The sequence below is a fragment of the Muscardinus avellanarius genome (genome assembly GCF_963383645.1).
Source record: "Muscardinus avellanarius genome assembly, chromosome: 8".
In the NCBI taxonomy this organism is placed as follows: domain Eukaryota; kingdom Metazoa; phylum Chordata; class Mammalia; order Rodentia; family Gliridae; genus Muscardinus; species Muscardinus avellanarius.
In genome coordinates this window covers 70,920,493-70,946,960 of record NC_137794.1, presented here as the reverse complement: position 1 = coordinate 70,946,960, position 26,468 = coordinate 70,920,493, and the positions used below count along the sequence as shown (strand labels likewise).

Sequence of the window (26,468 nt, the reverse complement as noted above, 5' to 3'; positions counted from 1 at the left end):
TTTTCTCTTTCTGCATTTCCTGCTGCTGACCAAGGCATCTTCTGGGGCTGCCTCTCATTCACTCTGAGCACAGAAGACAGGAGGCTATCAAGAGCTGAGTGCCTGCTAGGCAAGCGTTGTACCGCCGACGTGGTGGTGCACGCTTGTAATCCCAGCATTTGGGAGGCTGAGACAGGAGGATCACAGTTCAAAGACAGCCTCAGCTACTTAGCGAGGCCCTTTTCAACTCAGTGAGACCCTGTTTCAAAATAAGGAACAACGAATAGGGCTGGGGGTATTGTTCAGAGGTAGAATTCCCCTGGGTTCCATCTCCAGTACCACACACACACACACACACACACACACACACACACACACACACATACACACAAATATTCTTACTCAAAAGAGCAGCTACTATTGATTAAATGCCTGTTATAAACTGGCAATGTGACAGATCTCATTTTGAATCTTGTAAGGTCGGTTTTACTATGCCCATTTTATATATGAAAAGATAATTAAGCAGTTTGAACAAGTTCATACAAGTAGTTAGTAGCAGAACTTGATTGAAAGTTTTGGTCTGTCTAACCTTATATTCTGTGATCTTTCTAATAAAGATTTAATATTACCTTTGCTTACTATAAATATAGTCTTTCAGTTGTATGTATTTTGATAGAAAGCATATAAATTACTTTCTTCTTACTTGCATTTTTGTAATCATGACTAAAAATTCTTAGAAAATTATATACAAATGAGTGTATGCATTTATGTAGGTTCCCATATATTTACATATGTATATATTTTGTTCAAGTTGGAAAATTTCTTCTTGTACATTTTCTTCTATTTCTTACAGTTTCATGGTCCTTTACTCCACTTGGTTGACCTCGTAGATCTCTGTGTAGATATTTCAAAAGGCTGCGTCTACTTGGAGCAGATGCACTTCATTCACAGGTACAATGACATTCTGGATAAAAGGTTATTATGAATATTGGCATTAGTAATCATCTGTAGTTCAGGTATATCACACAAGACAATTAAACATCTTTATTCTTCAAAGTAGCAGTATTTCTATTTTAAAAAAGTCTCTGTAAAAAGCTAGTTTTGCTTGTCTGATCTCTGGAATTTTATTACTGACTACAACTTCTGCCTTAGGGATCTGGCAGCTCGGAATTGTCTTGTCTCTGTGAAAGACTATATCAGCCCTTCACGGATAGTGAAGATTGGGGATTTTGGACTTGCGAGGGACATCTATAAAAATGATTATTATAGAAAGAGAGGGGAAGGCCTGCTTCCTGTTCGGTGGATGGCTCCAGAAAGTTTGATGGATGGCATCTTCACTACTCAGTCTGATGTGTGGTGAGTCTAATGTGACACAGAGAAACACAGCAGAATTGTCAGACATCAGAGCCAGAGGGGATCCTGAAAGGACAACTAATCTTGTGTATATATATTTTGATGGTACTGGGGATGGAACCCTTCTACCCCTGGGCTACACTCCCAGACTATCTATCTATCTATCTATCTATATACACACACACACACACACACACACACACACACACACACACAAATGAGTCATATATATATATATATACAAATATATATTGCCTATGTGCCTTATATATATATAATTTTTATGCCTTATATATATATGTCCTGATGATCTGTGCCTTATATATATAATTTATATATTGCCTATGTGCCTTATATATATAATTTGCCTATGTGCCATATATATATGTATATATATGTATATATATATGTGTGCCATATATATATATATATATATATATATATATATATATATTTTTTTTTTTTTTTTTGGAAACAGGGTCTCTTAAGCCAGTGAGGCTGGCTTTGAACCTGCTTGGTCCTCCTGTCTCCGCCTCCCAAGCATGGAGATTACAAGTGTGCACCACCAAGCCCGGTGTTGTATTGTTTTTTTAAGTGTAAGAAAGTAAAAGACCAGAGAGGTTAAGTAATTTGCCTCTAACTAAAGTGAAAACTCCTTGACAACCCTTCCTAGGTCTTAGAAGTTTACACCCCTCTCCCCAAAGTTTTGATGGTTTATTTTATAGTTGTATATAAAATAAATCCATTTACTTGAAGTCTTTTCTTATATTCCAAAGTCATATAGATAGATATATGATCAATAGGAATATGTACTTATGAATTAATATCCAAGCGCATGTCCAAATGCCTTCTATTTTGGGTTGTTTGGTGATTAATTTATAGATAGACTTTTTCTAAACATTTTTTGTGGTACTGGGAATGGAACCCAGGGGCTTTCTACCTCCAGGCTATACCCCCAGACCTATTTTATATATATATATTTGGAAACAGGTTCTCACTAAGTTGCTGAGAGCCTCATTAAGTAGCTGAGGCTGCCTTTGAACCTGCACGAAACACCTGTCTCAGCCTCCCAAGCACTGGGATTACAAGGGTGTGCCACCACTCCTGGCTTGACTTTTTAATATACTTTTATCAGTGCATTGTAGCCTTACTTCATAGTATAGTTCAGAGTGATAAGGACATATATACACACAGCACTTGGTGAGCTTTCCCCGGCTCTCTCTCCATATAGGTAGACTTTAACTCATGAATTGCAAAAAGACTAGGGCACTGGGAAAGTCTGGGCATCTTTTTATTATTTGAATAAGACCCCTCATTTTTGCTTACTAACTCCCAACTTTTGATTAGAGCTGCTTAAAATGTAAAGATTTTGATTTTTCAGCTGGGCTAGCCCTAGGCATGATTGTAGATGAGATAAAATTGGTCCTTAGTGCTTTCCTTTCTATTGACTACCAACATTCTATTCCACCTCGAATGTGGAGGGAAGTGGTGAAAAGCTCTTTTGCCCACTCAAATGTGTGTCTATATATATTTTTTTTTGTGGCATTGGGGATTGAACCCATGGGTGGTCTACCTCTGAGCTATACTGCACCAGTCTATATTGATACTCTGAAAACCATAGGTAATGAAGTCCTGTAATGGACTTTCAGCCAGAAGATGGGACAGAGCGTGCGCGCGTGTGTGTGTGTGTGTGTGTGCGTGCGCACGCTCACATGCGTGTGTCTGTCTCTGTGTGTATGTGTGTGTGTGTGTGTGTGTGCATGCGCCCCCATCAAGTCTTCCTCTCACCTTTGAAGTGTTGTCCATATACTGTATCTTGTCTTACTTAAGGTCAACCTGTTTTTAAATTTTCTATGTGCCTTTTATGAGTCCAACAATACCAATCAGAAAGCATACTCCATATACCTGGGAATAATGACGTTGGAGCACTCACTGTTAACCTGATATTTGCAATAAATTTAATTAAAGCAGATGCTTCATGCTTCTATATCCTTAGGTCTTTTGGAATTCTGATTTGGGAGATTTTAACACTTGGTCATCAGCCCTATCCAGCTCATTCCAACCTTGATGTTTTAAACTATATTCAAACAGGAGGGAGACTGGAGCCACCAAGAAATTGTCCTGATGATCTGTAAGTTAATTATGTTAACATAAGCATCCAGAGAACAAAAACACATGCAAATGCGATCTAAGGCCTTACTGGTATGACAGGTTAAAATAAAACTGGAATTTATGTATATGTACATTCCACATAAAATGTAAATTGATCGTGGCACTTAATTTGCTAAATGTGCTACGGTTTCTTTATATGTGATCTTTCACTTAGAAACAAAGTTTTGGACAGTAGAATATATTTCTACTCCTAGTAAGTGAATTCTGCTAAATAAGTGTAAGTTGTGTGTGTGTGTGTGTGTGTGTGTGTGTGTGTGTGCGTGTGTGTGTGTATGCAAGCATATGTGTATATATATGAAGCAATTTTATTTTAGGAGATTTGATTTGGATGATATCTTAATCTGCATATTAAAGATTCTACTACATAGGAATATATTGTTTATAAACTAGATTGCTTTTGTTGACATAACTGATATTGATTGATGGGGTATAACAGGACTAAAAATTAACCGATTGTAATGTTATGAACTTAACACAAAATGAATAAGTGTTAGTGACTATCAAATTAATTCTGACCACAAATTCTAACAGTGATCCCAGAAAAGTGAGTGGTTTTGGTGTAATTATAAAGAAAAAAATTGTTAGGTTATTATGCTGATTACCAATGTTCTTCCTGTGGACAACCACAGCAGAAATACTGTCTTGAAACTTTTCCCAAGAAGGAAAACCAAAAGATTCTTTAAAGAACAAGTAACCAACAAGCATCAACTCTATTAAACACACAATAATGTCAAAGATTGTATGGATTACAGAGAAGGTCTGTATATGAGGGCGACAGCTCTTCAGCATCTCAGGATGTATTTTGAAAGAAAAGACACACACACAGTGGTTGGATGACCAGCCAACATGTAATAAAGTGCTAAACTGTGTAGTACAGACAAATGCAAAAGGAATTAGCAGCATGTGTATGCACACCATGGTTGTACTGCCTTGACTATGCCATGTTATTTAGAGTATTATTCAGACTTGAGCCAACAGATGATTAAGAGCTGGGCACCTTGGTTGGATGTTCTACTAGTAAATGTTTCTGTATTACTTAAAATTTCCAGCTAGGAGAAGATGTGAGTTCCTACTTATTTCTATTTTAGCCATTATAGATTTTGGGGATATTTTTAGGGAGATCAGATATGCACACATCCGACCAAATTTGGTAACAGTATCTAAAATGGTTCTTGAGCCTTTAGGGGGGAGATGGGAGATATTTATAAATTAGAGGCAGGAAATTATACAAAATTTGAATACCTTTTGACTTAGGGCTTGAGGAGGAAAAAATAACCTCAATCTATCTAAATATGAAGTATACTTAACCAAACAGCAAACTAATTACTATTTTGCATCTTTTATATATCTGTCAAACACTCAGAAATTTCCTCCAGAATTTCAGTCGCACAAAATTTTCCTTGTGCCCTTTGAATTTTAACTGACATATTGCTCTCCCTAGGAGCGGGTAATGTGCCTCATTATACTCATGCAATATGTTTGGATAGGCACCTTAGGAAAAGACTACTGAATTATACATTTTGACTGATGTGTTCAATTATTTTGTTTGGGGAGGCTGGAGATGAGTAACAAACTGCTGTATTTTGAAGCAGAAAAAATGTAGGTAGATTAATTTTTTCCCGATCTAAAGGTATCAAAAAGATGCAACTAGAGGGAGGATGAAAAAGGACTTCAAGGAAAGTTCAAGAAAAGTAATCTTGATTAGAAATGGAAAAAGATAATATTCTCTCTAGTTTTGTCTTGCATAATTTATCCGGAAATATGTTATTGTCCTGATTTTTATAAACACTGAGTTTCCTTGAAACTAAAAATTTCCATTGGTGGTTTGGAAGTTCATTTTAACATCATCAATAAAATCTGAGCAATGCTCCAAGCCCTTCATGTGCTGCATGACTCTGCAGAGCCCGGAGGAGGGTTAAGATCCACTGCCAACCAGGAAAACAAGCTGTGCTAGGAAATGAAGCTCTTGGTGATGCCATTCAATCTGCCCTTGGCCTTAAGTTGTCATGATAAAGATTAACTACTCTCTTTAGAGTACAGAGGGAACTGATTTTTATTTGAAGCAATTCTCTGAGATCAGAGGCCCAGCTTAGAGGATTGAAAGTCTGGACTGAGCCACGTTGCACCTCCTATTCACTCCTTAAACACTCAGCACCTGGCTGCACCGTGGGTCAGGTGAGCCGGTCCTTGGCTATGTAGTCCTTAGCTATTAGTGGAATGCAGGGCTCAGAGCCTTCCTGTGCTTCTCTCTGTATAGGCTCATCTGTGTGAGGGGAAAAGCCCAGCCTTCTCTTCTACTTTTAGTTTGCACAACACCCATACCACTCCTGAGAAGAAACAGGATCAAAGGGCAATCTACTTTAAGTGAGAGCTCTTTGGGGTTCTCTGACAGATGTATCACAGTAGCAATGGGAATTACCAGAGAGTCTTTCTGGTATAGGAAGCTCACCGTCTTATTTTTACTCCTGAAAAATATGTACAACTAGTTGCTAATTGGGTCTCTCCAAGATTGGGTATAATGATTAAGAAAAAATTTTTTGAAAGCAGTATTTTATGTGCTTTGTTTTAATACCTATAGAAACTTGCCCCCTAACACTGAATGATATTTTCATCTCTTCAAATTCAACGGATTCATGAGTCCAAGCATTCTAATATGCACAGAGACTAGTACTGAACACAGCTAGTGAGTCAAGCACTATTTTGAAAAATAAAAATTGAGGCAAAGAGAAGAGTTCGCATAGTGAGTGGAGGAATTTGAACCTGAATACTTAAATAAACAAGATACTTTAAGTGTGTATACTTTTCTAGAACTAGAATAACCAGCTCAGGTAAATTTTAATGAACTTGAAGGACAGTAAGTTTATTTGGAGTAATATCTTTATTTATAACACTAATTTATAGTTTTAATGTATGATCCTAACAAGTATGTTTTATTTATTTTCAGATTTATATATTTATTTATTTTTCTTCTATATCTTATTTTATTTATAAGTTGAACATATTGAAAATGGTGTACATTTAGACTGTGCTTCGTGCCCTCTCCTCCCCCCATAAAGAGTGTCCCCCCTCCCAATAAAGAGTGTCCAGGTTAACCATGTTATATTTATACCATTTCACATATTCATATGTAGCTCCTCCATTGAACAACCTCAGCTTTCTTCTTCTCTTATCCTTCTATTCTAGCTTTGCTGAAATTTCCCCTCCATCATCTGGAGTCCCTCTGGTATTACCAATACTCCCTAGCTTGGGCATATTAGAGAAAACATATGTCCCTTCTCTTTCTGTGCTTGACCAATATCACTTAACATAATGTTCTCCAGTTCCTTCCATCTTCTTGCAAATGCTAGTATTTTATTCTTCTTTATAGCTGAGTAGAATTCCATTGCGTGTATTTCCCATAATTTTTCAATCATTCATCTGTTGATGGAGATCTAGGTTGGTTCCATATTTTGGCTATTACAAACTGTGCTGCTATGAACATGGGTATGCATATGTTAATGTAGTTCTCTGATTTCAACCCCTTTGGAAAGATACCCAGGAGTGGTATAGCTGGATCAAATGGTGGATCTATTCCCAGTTTTCTAAGGAATCTCCACACTGATCTCCATATTGGCTGAACTACTTTGCACACCCACCAACAGTGTAAAAGAGTTCCTATTTCCCCACATCCTCGCCAGCATTTGTTGTTGTTTGATATCTTTATGTTTGCCACTCTGATTGGGGTTAGATGGAATCTCAGCGTAGTTTTGATTTGCATCTCCCTGATGGCTAGTGATGTTGAACATTTTTCATGTATCTGTTGGCCATTTGTATCTCTTCTTTTGTGAAATGTCTATTCATTTCAGTTGCCTGTTTCTTGATTGGGTTGTTTGTTTTGCTAGTGTAGAGTCTTTTGAGCTCTTTTTATATTCTGGATATTAGCCCCCTATCAGGGTGGTGGCTGGTAAAGATCTTCTCCCATTCTGGGCTTCCTCTTTAGGTTCTTGATGGTTTCCTTTGATGAGAAGAAACTTTTTAGTTTGATGAGATACCACTTATTAATTCTTGTGTTAATTTCCTGTGCTTTGGAAGTCTTATTGAGAAAGTTACTGCCTGTGCCTATATGTTGGAGTGTTGATCCTATGCCTTTCTCTAATAATTTCAAAGTCTCTGGTCTAATTTCTAAGTCTTTGATCCATCTTGAGTTGATTCCTGTGCATGGTAAGAAGTAAGAATTCAGATCCAACTTTCTACAAATGGATAGCCAGTTCTATCAGCACCATTTGTTGAAAAGGCTGTCTTTTCGCCAGTGTATGAGTTTGGCCCCTTTGTCAAAGATCAATTGACTATAGATGTGTGGGTTTGTTTCTGTATCTTCTATTCTGTTCCACTGGTCAGTCTTCCTATTGTTGTGCCAATACCATGCTGTTTTTACTACTATTGCTCTATAGTATAATTTGAAGTCCGGGATTGTGATGCCTCCTGCCTGGTTCTTGTTGCTGAGAATTGCTATGGCTATTCTGGGTCTTTTCTTTCTCCATACAAAATTCATAACTGATTTTTTTCCAGGTCTATGAGAAATGTTGTTGGTATTTTAATGGGAATTGCATTGAATCTATAGATCACTTTTGGCAGAATGGCCAATGGACACCTTTCCTTTGACAGCTTTGGGTTTAGGTGTCAGGGCATCTGGTGTCACTGTGAATAAATTCTGTACAAGGCCCGGGTTCTGTGTATTTCCAGCCTGTAGTCAGCGCCTCTGCCCTCTCCACCCTAGACTCAGGCCTGTGCTTCCCTACTAGAGGAGTGGGAGGATGTCCAAAGTAGTCTTGGAACCTCCCCCTGAGGCCCTGTGTAGGTATTGCATCTTGATGACTTTTCCTATGTCTCTGGAAATTCTAACTGGGCTAGCCTATGGGGTACCAAGAAGCACCCTGGGCAAAGGGTTGCTGTAGGGTCCCAGGACGCGCAAAATTACTGCCAGAGCACTGCCAGGTCCCAGGGTGCGGGCTGGGTGCACAGGTATCCCTGGACCCCGGCCCGGGTGGGCGCAGACACCTAGCGCCTGGTCCAGGGCTGGGGCAGGGTGCACAGGGCTGGAACCTGACCCAGGGCGTGGGCTGGGTGCTCTAGACTAGTGCCGAGTCTCCGGCTGTGTGGTGGGTGCAGACAGCCAGCAGGGGGTCTGGGGTGCGGGGTGGGTGCAGACAGGTCCAGGGGCACAGACGGAAAGCAGGGTCTAGCACTGGGGCGCAGGCGGAGCGCAGGGTCTAGCGCTAGGTCCCAGGGTGTGGGGCAGGCATACACGGCTTGTGCTGGACCTGGTGCGCGCAGGCCGGGGGCCCAAGGATAGCTCCTGGTCTCGGGGTGCGAGTGGGCCACACACAGCTATTGCTATCCTGTGGAGCCGGCTGGGCCCACAAGGTTAGCGCCCAGGCTCAGACAGGGCACGTGGGCTAGGTGCAAAAGGTAGGTGCCAAGTCTAGGGGTGCGGGTGGCACAGACAACTAGCGGGGGTCCTGGGGCGTGGGCAGGGCGCACGAGAATAGTGGTGGGTCCTGGGGTGGGGGGTAGGTGCCCAGAGCTAGTGCCGGACCTGGGGCGCATACTAAGACTCACGGCTTCTCTGGACACACTCAGATACCTGGCCTCCATGATCCAGGTGTCTGGAGGACTCGCTGTGCCACTCTGGTCCCATCTTTGGTGAGCTGGCTGGGGCGCCACTCGCTGCTTAAGATGTTGGAGCTCTATGTCTGTTTTCAAACTCTTGGATTATTTTGCCCTGGTGGTGTCAGTCTGCTCCAGGGATTGCGGTTTGGGCTGGTAACCCATGCTGGCACCTGCGGGTGGCCCGGTTGTGTCTGCAGCAGATCCAATGCCCGAACTTTTTTTTTTATTTTTCACATAGATCTCGTAGTTCAGTTTCCTGGATCTGTTTTGGTTCCTGAGATATATTTATTTTGTTGGTTAAGATGCTGCCTTCTAGGTAGTTGAACTTTATTTCAGCTACTTAGAAGTGCTGTGTCCTGCAGTCACCATTTTAAAAAAATGTTTTATTGGTGCATTATATTCATACATCATATTGGGGTAAAAAACTTGTGTGTACATATATGTACACATCACCGATTTAACCTCTACCCAGTTCCCACCCCATTTCTTCCCCATCCCTCCTTCCCTTGCTTGGCTTAGTGGTTGACTTCGATATGTTTAAGTACATTGTGTGTTTTAGAGAATTTCCTTCTTCCTCCCTCCCATCTCCTCATTTAGGTTGTCTTGTTTGCTCCTCTATAGAATTTCCTTTTTCATCTAGAGTTCCTACTATGACCCATTTCTCCTTAGCTTTCACATATTAGGGAAAGCATCTGATTTCTTATTTTTTGTGACTGACTAATCTCACTTAGTATAATGTCCTCCAGTTCCATCCATTTCCCTGAAAATGATGTAATTGAGTTTTTTTGGATGGCTGAGTAAAATTCCATTGTGTACATATCCCACAGTTTTGTAATCCATTCATCTGTTGATGGACATCTTGGCTGGTTCCATAGTTTGGTTATGGTAAATTGTGCAGCTATGAACATAGATACACATGCATTAGTTTGGTAGTTTGGTTTCTTTTCTTTTGGTTAGATACCCAGAAGTGGTATTTCTGGATCAAATGGTAGATTTGTTCCCATTCTTCTGAGAATTCTCCATACTGTTTTCCAAAGTGGTTGCACTAATTTGCAATCCCACCAACAATGTTTTAAGAGTTCTCACTTCTCCACATCCTCGCCAGCATCTGTTGTTGTTTGTGTTTTGAATGATTGCCATTCTAGTTGGAGTTAGGTAAAATCTCAGGGTAGTTTTGATTTGCATCTCTCTGATTGCCAATGATGTTGAACATTTCTTCATGCATTTATTGGCCATTTGAATTTCTTCTTTCGTGAAGTGTCTATTTAGTTTGCTTGCCCATTTTGTTATTGGATGCTTTGTTTTCTTAGTGTTGAGTTTCTTGGGTTCTCTGTATATTCTAGATATTAGTCCTCTACTGGAGGTGTAGGTGGTGAAAATTTTCTCCCTTTCTGTTGGCTCTTGGTTGAGATTCTTGACAGTTTCTTTGCTGAACAGAAGCTCTTCAGTTTCATGCAATCCCACATGTTGATTCACCTTTTAACTTGTTGTGCCTTTGGGGTCTTGTTGAGAAAGTATTTATTTGTGCCTATGTGTTGCAGTGTTGGACCTATGCCCTCTTCAAGGAGCTTCAAGGTCTCTGGTTTGATTTCCAAGTCTTTGATTGCAGTTGCCATTTTGAATCTCCCCCAACAAGTACATTTTAAAGGAAGACCCTCCCTTCCTAGCCATGCCACAGCTACAATTGTTAGTTTACTTGAGAGGTGTAACACATGTTTTTATTTTAGGATTATCAAATTCTTAAAAGCCTCTTTATTCAATTGTGAGAACAAAAATTGTTCTCACAATTGAATAAATTGTGAGAACTTCTTTACTTTTAGATGTCAGCTATTTTGTATCCTCCTCCTCCTCTTCTTTCTCCTCCTCTTCTTCCTCCTCCTCTTCCTCCTCCTCCTCTTCCTCCTCCTTCTCTTCCACCTCCTTCTCTTCCACCTGCTCCTCCTCCTTCTCCTTCTCCTTCTCCTTTGGAAACATGGTCTTTTTACATTGCTGAGTTTTACTACATTGCTGAGGTGGTCCTCAAACCTGTGATCCTGCCAAATGTGGTAGCATGTGCTTGTAATCCTAGTATTTGGGAGGTTGAGACAGGAGTATCACAGGTTTGTGACCAGCCTCAGTTACTTAGTGAGGCCCTCTGAAACTTAGAGCCTATTTAAAAATTAATAATAATAATAATAATAATAATAATAATAATAAAAGGGCTGGGTGTATAGCTCAGAGGTAGAATGCCCCTGGACTCCATCCCTAGTACCACAAATAAAAAACAAAAAACATGTTATCCTCCTGTCTCAGCAACCTAAGCATTGGGATCACAGGAGTGTCCCACCACACTTGGCTGTATCTTCTCTTTCCTCAGTCTTTATTTGTTCCTGAATGGTAGAACAGAAGGGTTTTATATTCTAACAGATCATCTGTTTTGCCACCAGAAAAGAGTGATGCTTGAATTCAATGTAAATTAAATTATTGAAAGATGAAAATTAGGAATATCTGCTTAAATGAATTGTAGACATTAAACAAGAGGTTGCGCTTCTGAAGGGGGGAGCAAGTGAGCAGGTGGCTAAGTGTCAGCTATGAGTGCGGCTTCTCCCTCCCCAAACTTCCCACCCCATTTTTGCATTCTTTTCTTTCTTTCATCTTTTTCCTCCTTCCTTCCTTCCCTCCCTTCCTTCCTTCTTTCCTTCCTTCCTTTTTTCCTTCTTTCTCAGTACTGGGGATTGGACCCAGGAGCATTCTACCTCTGAGCTACACCCCAGCCCTCTTTTTTAAAAAAAATTTACTATTTATTTTGAAACAGGTGTCACTAACTTGCAGAGGGCCTCACAAGTTGCTGAGGTTGGCCACAAACCAAGATTCTCCTGTCTCAGCCTCCCAGGAACTGGGATTACAAGTGTGTGCCACCATGCCTGGCTTTCTTTTTTTCTCTCATCTAAATAACTTCTGTTAGTTATGTTAAATATTTTGTAGTGTGAAGCTGTTTATAAATAAGTAAAAACCTTAGAATTTAAATACATCAAGTCTTAAAATATTTTTGTCTGTGCCTTGGCAATATCTTTGAATCATAACTTTGTCAAAAATGCTTCCTATAGCCGGGCATGGTGACACAGGCTCGTAATCCCAGCGCTTGGGTGGCGGAGACAGAAGGATTGCGCAGGTTCGAAGCCAGCCTCGCTGGCTTAAGAGACCCTGTTTCAAAAAAAAAATTATATATATAATAGGTCTGGGAGTGTAGCCTGGAGGTAAAAGGGTTTCCAGAAACCCCAGTATCACACAAAAAAATTCTTCCTGTAAAGAATTATAGTACTTTGCTTTCTCTTCCCAACTCTTAAAAAAAACCTTTAGAGTAGTCATCAGAAGCCTATAATTCTTGGTTTAAACTCCATGATTTGATATTGATTTATTTTTATAATGTGCTTTAATTGGTGCTTTATAACTTCATATCATAGTGTAAATCATATTGACAATAACATACATGTACACAGTACTTGGTGGCACCCACCTCCTCATTTCCTACCTCCCAATACAGAGTATTGAGGCTGATATTAGTACTTTTAGATGTATACACATAGTTGATGGTAGTATTTCCATTAGTGAAGCTCACTGTTCCTCCTCCCCTACCCTTAGACCACCTCTCTGGCTCCAGAGATTTATCCTCCATTATCTGGAGTCCCTTTTGTTATTCATTTTAATATCTTATCTTAGAGTCTAATGATCCTTGATTGTGATCTGTATAATGTCCTTGTTTCTAAGTGGCACAGGTTATAAAAAAACACATAATTGATTAGGTTGTCTCAGTTATTTTTCAGCTATGATTCTATTTTTTAAACACAGAGCCAAATTTGATATTCTATAGTCAGATTGTAAGTTCCTCATAATGTTACATATAAAAAGTCATCAGATCGATACATAGAAAACCATCCAGTATTAGGTTTCTGTACAATGCTTTGATATTTGATACTAACTCAGCTCCGAGATGCTTGTCAGGAGCTGAAAGAAATAAAAGTGGAATCTGTTTGCCACACTTAAGGGATTGAAGATTGCATTATAATCCCTAAAGAGATACTACCTATTTTATTATTTTAAATAATTTATTGGTGTATTGAAATCACACATCATAGTGATGTAGATACTAGCTATTTTTAGTACAATGCCTATAATGATTTCTGTGTCATTGTCACCTGGTGATTGAGCATAATCTGATTTTAGCTCTATTTTCATTACTTGAGTCCAACCCCCTTAATCTCTCACCAAGTCTTCTTTAATAGCTTCCAACTTGCTCCTCGACAGCCCATTGCCCATCTAGCAGCTAGAGTGAGCCTTTAAACATGACAGGCATGCCTGCTTTAAGACCTTCAGCAGCGTCCCTCTGCAGTGTCATAAAATCCAGCTCCTCGCCTGGCCTGTGAGACCCGCATGATCTTGCCTCCTCTTCTGATCTCATCTCATCCTCTCCCCCAAAGACTGCACTTCAGTGACACTGGCTTTATTTCAGATTCTAATATGTGCCAAGCTCTTTCCAAATTTAGGACTTTACACATGCTTTTCCCTCTTCTAGTGTGCTCCCTGACTCCTATCCACACCCTATTCCCATGACTAGCATCTTATTTTCCTACTAGGTTCATGGGCTTAAATGTCATCTCTGCAAAGGGGCCTTCTGTGAGCAACGTACCAAAAATGTTCCACCTCTATTAGAACTCATGTTCATTTTCTATAGTACTTTTTAAAGAATTTAGCATAACTTAAATTGTTTATTTTTCTGTTGATATGATAGTACTAATATTTTAAAATACCTCTCAATTTATGTTTATATATCAGGTTCTCTTTCTGCCCCCAATCCACTTTATAGCTCCAGAAAAAATAAAAAAGAGTAGGCAAGTGATCATTTTAGTAAGTTAGTAGATTTGAAAGCCATGTGTAGAAAAAAGTTCTAGGGTCCATTAGCTCCTTGTTAGTTTATTAAGGTTTGGCTGACTATTATATATTATCTTATATAAGGATATTACAATAAAGAGGAATGAGTAGTAATGTCTCTCCTTCATAGATAGAGGTAGGAAGATAAAGGTGTGTTGGATACCTAGGTCCTGGGTTCTCCTCTGCAGCTTCAGTTTGATTATGTGGGGAACCCCATAGGTGTGCAGCACCTGCCCCACTACCTTCCAGCTTGGGAGTATATAACAAGACTATATGCTTTGATATAGGAAGACCAAGCATTATTAAAAAGGTAGAATTGACGCCAGGCATGGTGGCGCACGCTTGTAATCCCCGCGCTTGGGAGGCAGAGACAGGAGGATCGCGCAGGTTCGAAGCCAGTCACGCTGGCTTAAGAGACCCTGTTTCCAAATAAAAATAAAAAAATAGGTCTGGGAGTGTAGCCCGGATGTAGAAGGGCTTCCAGGAACCCCAGTACCATACACACACAAAAAAGGTAGAATGGTATGTCTACAGAGAGATGGTCTGGCTATACTTCCAAACTTCCTTTGTTTCCTTTATAGAATGGGAATGTGTTGTTGAGAATTAGAGATTCTGCCAAGAAGCATCTTGTAGGCATATAACAGAAATAGATGTCAATTTACTGGACCTTGTTAATAGCCACAAGACATGAGAGAGTCACAGGGAAGCCTCCAGCTAGAGAGATGTAAGGGAGGACTGGTTCAGTGGGGATGGATCAAAAAAGTAGGTAGAGTCCATGAATGTGGTAGCAGCAGATGCCTACAGGGTGGACCAGACCAATCACTCCAATCATTCCTCATTGGAATCTAGTTCAGTCACTGAGATTAGGCAGGATCAGGAGAGCTCAGCGGGGTTCAAAAGACCCTTAACTGTGTCCCCACATATCACATAACCCTCTTATCTGACATATATCCTGATACCGTCTTGGAAAGGAGGACAGAGGTGGTGGCCAGGAAATAATAGAGACTGAGTTATTATTCAGAAAAGTCTGACCACTGCCTAAAAAGATAATTTCAAACAGTGAATTGGACTCGGTTATAAATTGCACTGTATTAGTGAAGTTAATCTGCTAGGTGGAGATTCTGAAAAGATCTAATTAGATGCAGACAATATAAAAGGGAACCCTTCCCCCCTGCTCACCTGAGTCACAGTCACAGTATGATGGATTTTGTCACTCTCATGCACAGGAACAGGAGCAACACTGTTGCTTCCCTCCCCCCTGTAAGTCTTTGCTAAGTGAATGAATGAGGACTGACTAAGAGTGGCCCACACACATTTCTTAGACAACATTTAGGCAAAAGGTAATCTTTAATCAACTAACTCTGAATATCTGGGAGAACTGAGCCTCTTAACTGTTCCGACAGTATAATGAATAATAAAAGATCTGGAACCAAATCTAGTTTTCACCTCTTGTTTCTGCCACTAAATATCTGTGTGGCCTGGGCCAAATCTTAGATGTTTCTACAAATCAATGTCTCTATATAAAGACATTCAAATCTCAACTTCTTTGATAATTTTTAAATATACTTTTAATGGTGCAATCATGTTGACAGTGACATACATGTACATAGCACTTGGTGGCCCCCACCTTCCCATTTTCCCCCCTTCCCAATACAAAGTACTGAAACTGACATCAATATTTTTACATATGTAGACATAGTTGATGATGGTATTTCCATTAATGAACCTCATTCGTCTCCTTTCCCTTCCCTTACACCACCTACCTGGCTCCACTGAGGTTCCTCCTCCATATCTGAATCCCTCTGGTATTCCAATTACCACCTAGCTTGCACATATTAGAGAAAACATGACCCTTCACTTTCTGGGAATGGCTAGTCTTAACATAATGTTCTCCAGGTCTTTACATTTTCTTGCAAATGACATAATTTTGTTCTTTATTGCTGAGTAGAATTCCATTGCATGTGTATTCCATAATTTTGTAATTCATTAATCTATTGATAGCCACCTTAAGTTGGTTCTATAATTAGGTTATTTTAAATTGTGCTTCTATGAACATGGATACACATATATTACTGTAGTTCTCTGATTTCAATCCCTTTGGGAAAGATACCCAGGAGTGGTATAGCCAGATCATATGGTAGGTCCATTTCCAGTTTTCTGAGGACTCTCCACACTCATCTCCATAGCGACTAGTTGCAATCCCACCAACAGCGTAGAAGAGTTCCTATTTCCCCACACACTTACCAAGAATTATTGTTTTTTGACTTCTTGATGATTGGCATTCAGATTGGTGTTAGATGGAATCTCAGTGTAGTTTTGATTTGCATTTTCCTGATTGCTAATGATGTTGAACATTTTTTATGTATCTATTGGCCATTGTATCTCTTCTTTTTTGGAATATCTATTCAATCCAGTGGCCCATTTCTTGATTAGGTTATTTTTAGTATTAATTCTTTTAGGTTCTTTGTATATTCTAGATATTAGTCCTGTATCAGAAGGGTAGCTGGCAAAAATCTCCCATTCTGTAGGCTTTCTCTTTAAACTCTTGCTGTTATTTCTGGTTGTGTCGAGTAGACATTTCCAATCATCATTTTAGCTATTTGCTTAGATTAATAACTGTTGAAATAATGTCAGATTTTTGAAAGAAAGGTGTATCATCTATTGAAGGTGGTAATACTGCAAGGCATTCAAAACCAAAGCATGTGCTCTGTTCATTTATATTAATTATGGAAAATTGAAAATAACTCAGCTTTTTACTTCTACAGTGACCTTACCTGGGTCATCAATAATCATATACAATTATCATCTGTATTCTTATCTTTATATATTTAGATGGAATTTAATGAACCAATGCTGGGCTCAAGAACCTGACCAAAGGCCTACTTTCCAGAAAATTCAAGACCAGCTTCAGTTATTCAGAAATTTCTCCTTAAATAGTATTTCTCAGTGCAAATATGAGGCAAATTCCACTGGAGTCGTCAACAAAGGCTTTGAAGGCAAGTCTGATTCTCTAGCACTTTCTAGTTTTCTCCCCATACGAGCTGAACAATTTTAAAATGAAATATACATAAGAGGCATTTCAGAGCAGGTAAGAAGAATAATATGCTGGCAGCATTTCATCATAGTTATTTATTGTATTCCTCATTGAAAACTATTTTGTACTGGTATATTAAGTATTTAAAAAGGACAATGCTATTACCTCTGGATTTATAATGTAAGATAGCAAGGAAGAGAATTAATATGCTCAGCTATATTTTCATGAGGTCTCTTCACCTCCTCTTGCTTACTATGTGCTGGTTTGGACCTCAAAAGGAGAGTTGAGTTAATTATAGACTCTCCATTTATGGTACATTATCATCACTGGCCATTGTGGGGCTTCTTTTTTATTCTGTTTATTTGTTTAGTCCTTTTGTCCCTGTATTTCTGTCCTGTCCCACTTCCTCTCTCCCACAACCAAGTAACCATTCTAATTACTTTAATGAATATCTTTTTACTTGTTTGTTTTCCTGCAAAATGTGTATTGTTTGGTATACAAGAATTTCAGGGACTAACAAAGGAAAATGGTGGGTATGGAGAGGAAAAGCCAGAAAGGGAAGGTAAAAGCCATAAGGGTGCATTGCCATGGAAACCCAAAGGAGAGTAGCTCATAAAGGAGCAGGCACATGCTGCAGACAGACAGTCTTCCAGGGTTTACATGGATTGTGTAGTTGACTTGTAGTGTCTTTTAAAATTTAGCTTTTTGCTCATGGAATCCTTTCCTTCCAATGTGTTAAAGGCATTTCATAGCCAGGTGTGGTGGCGCAAGCTTGTATCCCCGCGCTTGGGAGGCTGAGACAGGAGGATCGCACAGGTTCGAAGCCAGCCTCAGCTAGTTAGTGAGGCTCTCAGCAACTTAGTGAGACCCTGTTTCCAAATAAAATATAAAAATAGGTCTGGGAGTATAGCCCGGAGGTAGAAAAGCCCCTGGATTCCACCCCCAGCACCACACACACACACACACACACACACACACACAGGCATTTCATAAAAATCACAGAGGCTGCCATAAGCAGTTTTCTCTTAGGTTCTACCAAGAGTTTCTGCAGACCCTTGGAGGTCCATGAGAAGACTTTCGCACTGTGTTGTATCACTTAGCTCACCAGTCGGAGACCAGTAATGAATGGTGCTCATGCTAAATATGCAGAACAAGAGCATTTTTTCTTTTTTGAGGCACTGGGAAATTGAACCCAGGGGCATTCTATGTTCAAGCTACACGCCAGCCATATTTTTATTCTTTATTTTGAAACAGAGTCTCACTGAGTTGCAGAGTGCCTCACTAAGTAGCTGAGGCTGGCCACGAACTGCGATCCTCCTGTCTCAGCCTCCCAAGTACTGAGATTACAAGCGTGCACCACCACACCTGGCTGAACAAGATCATTTTTTTTTTTTTTTTTGTGGAAGGCTTTTATTTACAATCTTAGCTAGCACATTTTATGTGCTCTCACTGTGCTATGTAAGGTAACTCATCAGATACCCCCAGTGGCCCTGGGGAGTATTAGCATCACCATTCTACAGATGAGAAAAATGAGGATTATCAACTTGTCTATGATTACCTGGCTGAGATGGCACTGGGTTGGATCTATTCTTGAGCCTTTGTTTTTGCCTTCACAGAGCCATAGTTGTGGAAAGAAATTGCCCCCTTCTTCCCAGTTCTGTTATTAATACTGTGCTATACAGCTATGTATTATGAATGGCTTATTAACCATAGCCTGCTAAAAAAGATATGCCATTTCATCCTGTTATACAACTTTATTTAGTTGCCAAGCTATTGGCAAAAGGAATTAAGATTCTAAATGTAATGATGTAGGAAGAGTAACAGGGAATATTATATTCCAATTATGATAATTTTGACAGAAACAAGCAATTCTGGGCAATGAAAAGGGTATAACTTCAGTGAAAGAAAAAAAAAACATCATTCCATTATTTGCAATGAATGTAAATCCTGAAGATAAAGAATGGAAATCACAGTCAGGTGTGTTGGTGCATGCTTGTAATACCAGTACTTGGGAGGTTGAGACAGGAGAATCACAGGTTTGAGGACAGCCTCAGCAAGTAGTGAGATTCTCATCAACCTAGTGAGATCCTGTTTCAAAATAAAAATAAAAATAAAATAGGGCTGGGGGTGTAGCTCAGATGTAGAATGTCCTGGGTTCAATCCTCAGTACCAAAAAAGAAATGAATGAAAATCACTAAAAGTGTAATAATGGAGAGTGTGAACAAATAAGGCAGGAAGGGAAGAAATCAAATGAAATAGAGTTTGAAATGTTTGTAAAGAATAGAAATAGTGGAACAGTTCCTGCAAGGCAAGCCTAGACTTAATTGCTTTTTTTTAAAATAATAGAGAATATGCTTGATAATAGCTTGTTGCTTTGTGGACTAGTCAGCATATTTAGTAAAGCAACAAAGTATTTTCATTCATAGTGGGATATAAATAAGAAGATTAAAAGCCACTAGAAAGACTTTTTTTTAAAAAAAAAGAAATAAAGTTTCTTAGGATTACAGGGAGCAATAAAACCATGCCTATGCTATGGTCCTACTGACCTAATGGAGTAGAGAAGGGATAGAGAGAGAAGATTAGTAACATATCTGGGCATCTAGTAAAAATATCCCAGTGACTTCATCCAAACTTTTGTGTAAACATCACCTCATCAGTCCCAGAGAGTTCCACAGGAAACAAATCTAAGTGCTCCTCTGCTGTTCTAAACATAGCCAGTCGGCCGGCATATGTCTCGTCTGTAAATACCCTGTCTTACTCGGAAGCCTTTATTTTAATATTTCCCTATTAAAGGGTTTGCTGAGTGCATGTTGTCTTTGTTCAGGATATCTGCCTTAAGATTTGACTTGTGGGATATTAAATAATTTTAAACAAAAATAAACAATTCCCCAATAACCACTGTCCCTCCTAAGCTTTTTATTTAACAAGAAGATATATTAATTGTTGAAAACTTTCCAGGGTCAAGTTACTAAATATTGCTTTAAGTAGTACAAACCAATGCAGTAGCTAGCTAATGGTTTTTCTGTGATACATAGTAGCAGAATCTGCAAAAATAATTTATTTGCCTCATATAAAAGATAGTTTTTCGAAAACACAAGAAAAAAATTAAAATCATCTGTTAGTAGTTTTTCAATTTACTATTTAATGGGTTAAGGTATGGCAGTGAAGTAGCTGATAATGAGAATGGGCAGATTTATGTAATAGATGTTAAGTTTTTGTTGAACTTCTACACTTTCCTATAACTTAATTTCCTTAAGTCCTTTAAGAACATCTTAATTTCCATAGTCACCTGGACCAATTAAATATCTTATTTCTTCCTAACCTTTTTTTTTTCTTTTTTTTTTTCAGTACTGGGGATGGAACCCAAGGGCATTCTACCTCCATCTCCGAGCTACACTCCCAGCCCTACTTTTTTATTCTTTATTTTGAAACAGGGTCTCACAGAGTTGCAAGGACCTCACTAAGTAGCTGAGGCTGTCCGTAAACCACGAACCTCCAGGTTCAGCCTCTCAAATGCTGGGATAACAAGCGTGAGCCACCATGCCTGGTTTAAAATTATGTGTGTGTGTGTGTGTGTGTGTGTGTGTGTGTGTGTGTGTGTGTGTGATATTTAGGATTGAGCCCGGGGCATTCTACTTCCAAGTTACACTACACCCCAGCCCTTTTTTACTTTTTATTTTGAAACAGAGTCTCACTAGTTTTCTGAAAGTCTCACTACATTGCTGTGCCTATTCTTGAACCTGTGATCCTTCTATCTCAGTCTCTCAGTACTTAGATTATTGGGCTGGGGATAAAGCTCAGTTGCAGGACACTTGCCTAGCATGTGTGAGGCCCACGTTTCAATCCCCAGTACGACAAAAACGAAATAAAAAAAAAACTAAGTGCTTGAATTACGGGCATGCGCCACCATGCCCAGCTGATATTTTTATGGCTATTTTCACATCTAGCAAGCTATTAAGAATTTCTCAATGGCTATTAGTATATACTGGTAGTAAACACAACAGTCGGATCCTTTCACAAGTATCCAGTTTGAGGCACTAATCAAACTTGGCATCTGAGGGAGTTACTTCTATAGGGGAGATATTTTATACTATCTGACTCTTCATGTGATTTGATTTGAAATAGGTTACAATAGGCAAGCGTGGTTGTGCACACCTATAATTCCAGTACTTGGGAGGTTGAAACAGAAAGATGACAGGTTTAAGGACAGCCTTGGTAAAATCATGAGACTCGGCCGGGCGTGGTGGTGCACACTTGTAATCCCCACGCTTGGGAGGCGGAGACAGGAGGATCGCGCAAGTTCGAAGCTAGCTGCGCTGGCTTAAGAGACCCTGTTTCCAAAAATAAAAAATAGGTCTGGGAATGTAGCCTGGAGGTAGAAGGGTTTCCAGGAACCCCAGTACCACCACCAAAAAAAAAAAAAAAAAAAAAAATCATGAGACTCTCATAGTGAGACCCTGTTTAAAAAAATATAAAAAAGGGCTGGGGTATACTCAGAGGTAGAATGTCCCTGGGTTCAATTCATAGTGCCATATAAGAAAAATAAATAAAATAAATAAAATAAAATAAATAAAATAATAATAAATATAAAATAAATATAAAAAATAATAAAATAATAAAATAAATAAAATAAAAAAACATGCTGTAATGACTTTTGAACAATGAAGAGGAAAATGAGATGATGTCAAAGAGCCCACAAGCCTGTGGCTTTGCCGCCTTGCTGTTTTGCAGTGTGGGGGATCTGCAAAAGAAATACACATCTCACGATACAGAGCAGGGATGAAGTTCACATACTTATATAATAACATAAGCTTTGTGGTTCAGGCGTGGAACCCGAAATATAGGTAGATCCACTATTCCACCAGGAAAAAACAGATACAATATCCCTTAATCCTTTGAAATTATTTTATTTTTCCCATATTTCAATTTAAATTTACTCTAAATCAACTAAACCAGGGTTCACATCAGGGTTAGGTGCAGAAGGCAAGTGTTTCTGTTAGAGGTACATGTTAGGATGTTCTCATGCTGGAAGGGTGCTGAGGAGAAAAGGAAGGGCTGTCATTTGTCTACTGAAATGTATCTGGCTTTAAAAATATGGTGCTTTAGAAAAAGACAGAAATACTTCTGATCATAAGTCTCACTCAGGCACCTAGAGATTGGGAAAAAAATTGGTAAAAAGAAAAAAAACCACTCAATTTCCTCATATATGTTTTGATGTTTAGGGTTTTTTATGGTAGTAGAGATTTAGCCAGGGGCTCTCTACTTCTGAACTATATATCCAGATCTATTTTATTTTATTTAGTTTTACTTTGAAACAGGGTGTCACTAAGTTTTTGAGGCTGGTCTTGAACCTGCGTTCCTCCTTAGTCTCCCAAGTCATGGAATTGGAATTACAAGTGTGTCCCACCATACCTGGCTTTAGCTTTTTGATTTCAAAGAATTTTGTTAACTGTTTCAGAGGCTCTGCTATCAGGTTCCTGTATATAAGAATGTCAGCCTTTAATCTGTTTTTCCCCTATTGTCTCAGATGTGGAAGACCTATAAAACTTAAATTGAGCAACAAATGTATTACTTAAAATACCTTTGGAATAATATTTGGGTATTTATTATGTTTGCAGAATCAAGAAATTGGGACTTAGCTGGACATGGTGGCACACACCTGTAATCCCAGTACTTGGGAGACTGAGCTAGGAGTAGTGAGGCTCTCATCAACCTAGTGAGACCTTGTTTCCAAATAAGAGATAATATTGGTCTAGGGGTATAATGCTAAGGTAGAATGTCTCTGTGTTCCAACCTTAGTACCACAAAAAAGAACTTGGGACTGAATATTAAGTAGGCAAAAACAAAGTAATGTGAGCACAACTGCGCAGTGGTCACCTACTGGCTGTCTTCCCACCATGCCCCACTGTGCATAGGTGTCCAGTCTGGAGGGGTACTCTGACCCCATGGCCCCTCCTCACGCAGCAGGGAAACTCTGCCCTCATCTGTTAAGGAACGTAACTGATAGGAGAAGACTGAGTTAACATATGCATATGGCTTAGAATAGTGCTTGGTATATACTAAGGGCTCTAAAAGGGTTAGCGACATCAACAATCACCATAATAATTATTAAAATGTTTAATGTGACTTTCCTTCTGTTTGAACTCTGCCATCGCACGCTTGTAATCCCCGCGCTTGGGAGGCAGAGACAGGAGGATCGCGCAGGTTCGAAGCCAGCTGTGCTGGCTTAAGAGACCCTGTTTCCAAAAATAAAAAAGTATGACATAGGTCTGGGAGTGTAGCCCGAGGTACAAAACAAAACAAAACTTGCTAGGTTTGTATCCATTCTCTCTGAGGTCATAAACCTGCTACTTTTACTTGTCAGCAGTGTTAAGGGTTTCATAGCATACTTGTCCCTGGGGGATGGCTGATGGGGACCAGCCATGTTGGCTCCCTGGCTATTCCTCAATCCACACCCAGCATGCTCCTTCCTCTGTACCCTGCCTCTTGCCCTTCTTCCTCCCTTGAAGTCACATGGCGGATTCCCTCGCTTCATCTGGGTCTCTGCTAGAATGTCACCTCATGAAGGAGCACTTTACTAGCATTCCATCTAAAATAGCAGCCCCTTTTGACCACCATTTTTCTCTTGCCCCTTAGCTGTCGGGTACTCTGTTGTCTGTCTCTCCCCATTAGAATGTAAACTCCAAAGAGCAACAATTTTGTATCATCAATAGCTAGAATATCACCTGGCATGTAGTAAGAGTTCAGTAAAGATTATCTTAATAAGTAAATTACTAAGTCTAAAGGAATATTTTTAAGGTAGATATTTTAGGTATGGTGGTTGGATGAAAGGGTAAATATTTTAGACAAACCAGGGGGCTGCCTGATTTTTGGCACAAAGGCACGACCTGTTCTGTTAAGGCACAGTTGGTTGCCTCTGTGCTCTCAGAGTATTTTATATAGTCCTTTCTTTTAAAGAGCCTGTGACTTCTTGTTTTTGTTTTTGGTACTGGGGATTGAATGCAGGGACATTCTACCTCTACACTCCCAGCCCAGTGTTTTAGTCCTTATTTTGAAACAGGGTCTCACTAAGTAGCTGACGCTGGCCACGAACTTGTGATCCTCCTGTCTCAATCCCCCCAGTACTGGGATAACAAGCGTGTGTCACCACGCCCAGCTAGGAGCCTGTGACTTCTATAGGAATGTATCTGCTTCCCTACAAGACTGAAGTTGCTTCAAGAACTGGGAGCATATCTTTTTTATTTTGGTCTTTCCAGCCTTAGTGGTCTTCATAAATATTTGCTGAACAAATACAGAAAGTTCGTGCTGTAGTCTTTCTCATGCAGTCTGCATATTGGTACAAGTGCAGGGGATTAAATAAGTGCTAAAATAACATCCATTATTTTTCACAGGTGAAGATGGCAATATAATTAGCTTGAATTCAGATGACATTATGCCAGTTGCTCTAATGGAAACCAAGAACCAAGAAGGGTTAAACTATATGGTACTTGCCACAGAATGCAGCCAAGGTGAAGAAAATTTGGAGGGTCCTGTATGCCCCAAGGAATCCGAATCTTGTGGCCTGAGGAAAGAAGAGAAGGAACCACATGCAGACAAAGATTTCTGCCAAGAAAAACAAGTGGCTTTCTGCCCTCCTGGCAAGCCCGCAGGCCTCAACTATGCCTGTCTCGCTCACAGTGGATATGGAGACGGGTCTGATTAATTGCAGGACTTGGGAAACACAGAATTGTGAAAACACTCCCATTAGGTAGTTACTGAAGGAAAAAGTGATAGACGGGGTGGTGGTCTGTTACTGACTCAACGCGGTGAGGTCTCTGAGTTCTAATCTTGGCTTTGAGAGCCATTTGGTTTCATCTGTAGCAAACTCCATGCTAATGACCTAACCTTCAGTGTAATAATGAGGTGAACTACCACACACACATGGATAGAACAGTGTGACAAAACACACACACACACACACACACACACACACACACACACACACACTCACTCAGCAAAACAGTGCCAACTCTTATGCAGTCCCTTAGACCACTCCCCAGTCTTCATCTGGGCTGTAATTGAAATATCTTGGACAGATGTTTAAAGACAGAAACAGATCTGTTCAAGGGCCCAAAGGAGGGAGCTAGGAAGACTGCTGAAGGCCTAGCTGAACTACAGATAGTCTCAAAGAGAAGAAATGGTTAAGTGCTCTGCACATACAAGAGGAACCAGCACCTGTGACACGAGAACTCATTTAGAAAGCTATCACTCCAAATAGACATTATTTTTCATCACTACTGTAATACAGTTTGTATTTTGGAGGCTTATATAGCAGCAGCTGGAGGCATATTGAAAACAGGAAGACCATGAAAATCTTTCAGGTCCTAAAGTTTAGCATTCTGTGATCTTTTGGTTGCATAAAGTTTGTCCTGTAATTTGTGTGATATTATGGAAACTAATTAATATAAAGATTGTTTGGGGGCTGGGAATGTAGCACAGTGGTCTTTAGAGCACTTATCTAACATGTACAAGGCTTTGAGTTTCTAACAGAAGCACACATAGCTTTTATTTGCCATATACATCTTATATATAAAATACTTAAGATTATATCTAGAATCAAATTATTCTTAAATATGTGATTATGCAATGTTAATTAAAGCGGTGTAATTTTTAGCAACTCACCAAACAATAATTACCTACCTGAGAATTATTTTAAAAAGTTTTTCAAAGAAATACTCTGCCTGGAAACTAATAATTTTTTTTTGCAGTTATCAATTTAAATCTCAAATTCCCATCTGCTCTAACAGAAACACTAGTGCAATTGTTCGGTGTGCTATTTAGTAGCTGTATTCAAGATGTTTCTAGGTGAGGTAATTTGATCTTAAAATTTCTAAAAGCTACCGTGGAAGGGGACCATGTATCTGCTTCCACCTTGTATAACTTATTTAATCTTTTGATTCACCTACTACCTGAGAAAGCAGCACAGATTATTAACTGAGTGTGAATGCAGAGAAGTAAATGCATTAGATCTGGAGTGAACAACCCCCAAGTTCAGGTCCAAAATTCACAGTTCTCTGTCACATCACATATTCCTGTGAACAAGGAAGGATATTTTCTTTCTGCTCTGGGGACCCTAATGGGCATCTATCAGTCTTTTAGGTAGCTCAGGCTATGAAGCCCTTTCCTGCATTGAAGAATTCCTGCATCTTTGCTATTGGGGATGGTGCTGGGGTCTCTTTGCTCCTCCAGCATCTCTTGTAGCAAGAAAGCAGGCATGTGACCTGGTCCTCATACCCAGACCCCCACTCAGGCTTCTAATTGAGAGCTAGAACTGCAAAGAAGCAGGGACCAGAGTGAGTCTTCCCGCCAGTTCTGGCCTGTGCATTTGGTCTGG

General features: G+C 39.6%; 1 protein-coding gene across 2 annotated transcripts in view; it reads left to right on the top strand.

Moving 5' to 3' along the window:
• ROS1 (ROS proto-oncogene 1, receptor tyrosine kinase) overlaps positions 1 to 24,797 on the top strand; it is a gene marked incomplete at both ends in the record, with an annotated part of 148,486 nt that extends 123,689 nt beyond the window's left edge. For both annotated transcript variants that reach the window (XM_080700734.1, XM_080700733.1), the window contains 5 exons: positions 833 to 930; positions 1,132 to 1,335; positions 3,329 to 3,463; positions 16,894 to 17,057; positions 24,487 to 24,797. In XM_080700734.1, coding sequence (XP_080556860.1) covers positions 833 to 930; positions 1,132 to 1,335; positions 3,329 to 3,463; positions 16,894 to 17,057; positions 24,487 to 24,797 — 912 coding nt within the window. The remainder of the gene's footprint in view (positions 1 to 832; positions 931 to 1,131; positions 1,336 to 3,328; positions 3,464 to 16,893; positions 17,058 to 24,486) is intronic.
• Between the last annotated feature and the right edge of the window lie 1,671 nt (positions 24,798 to 26,468).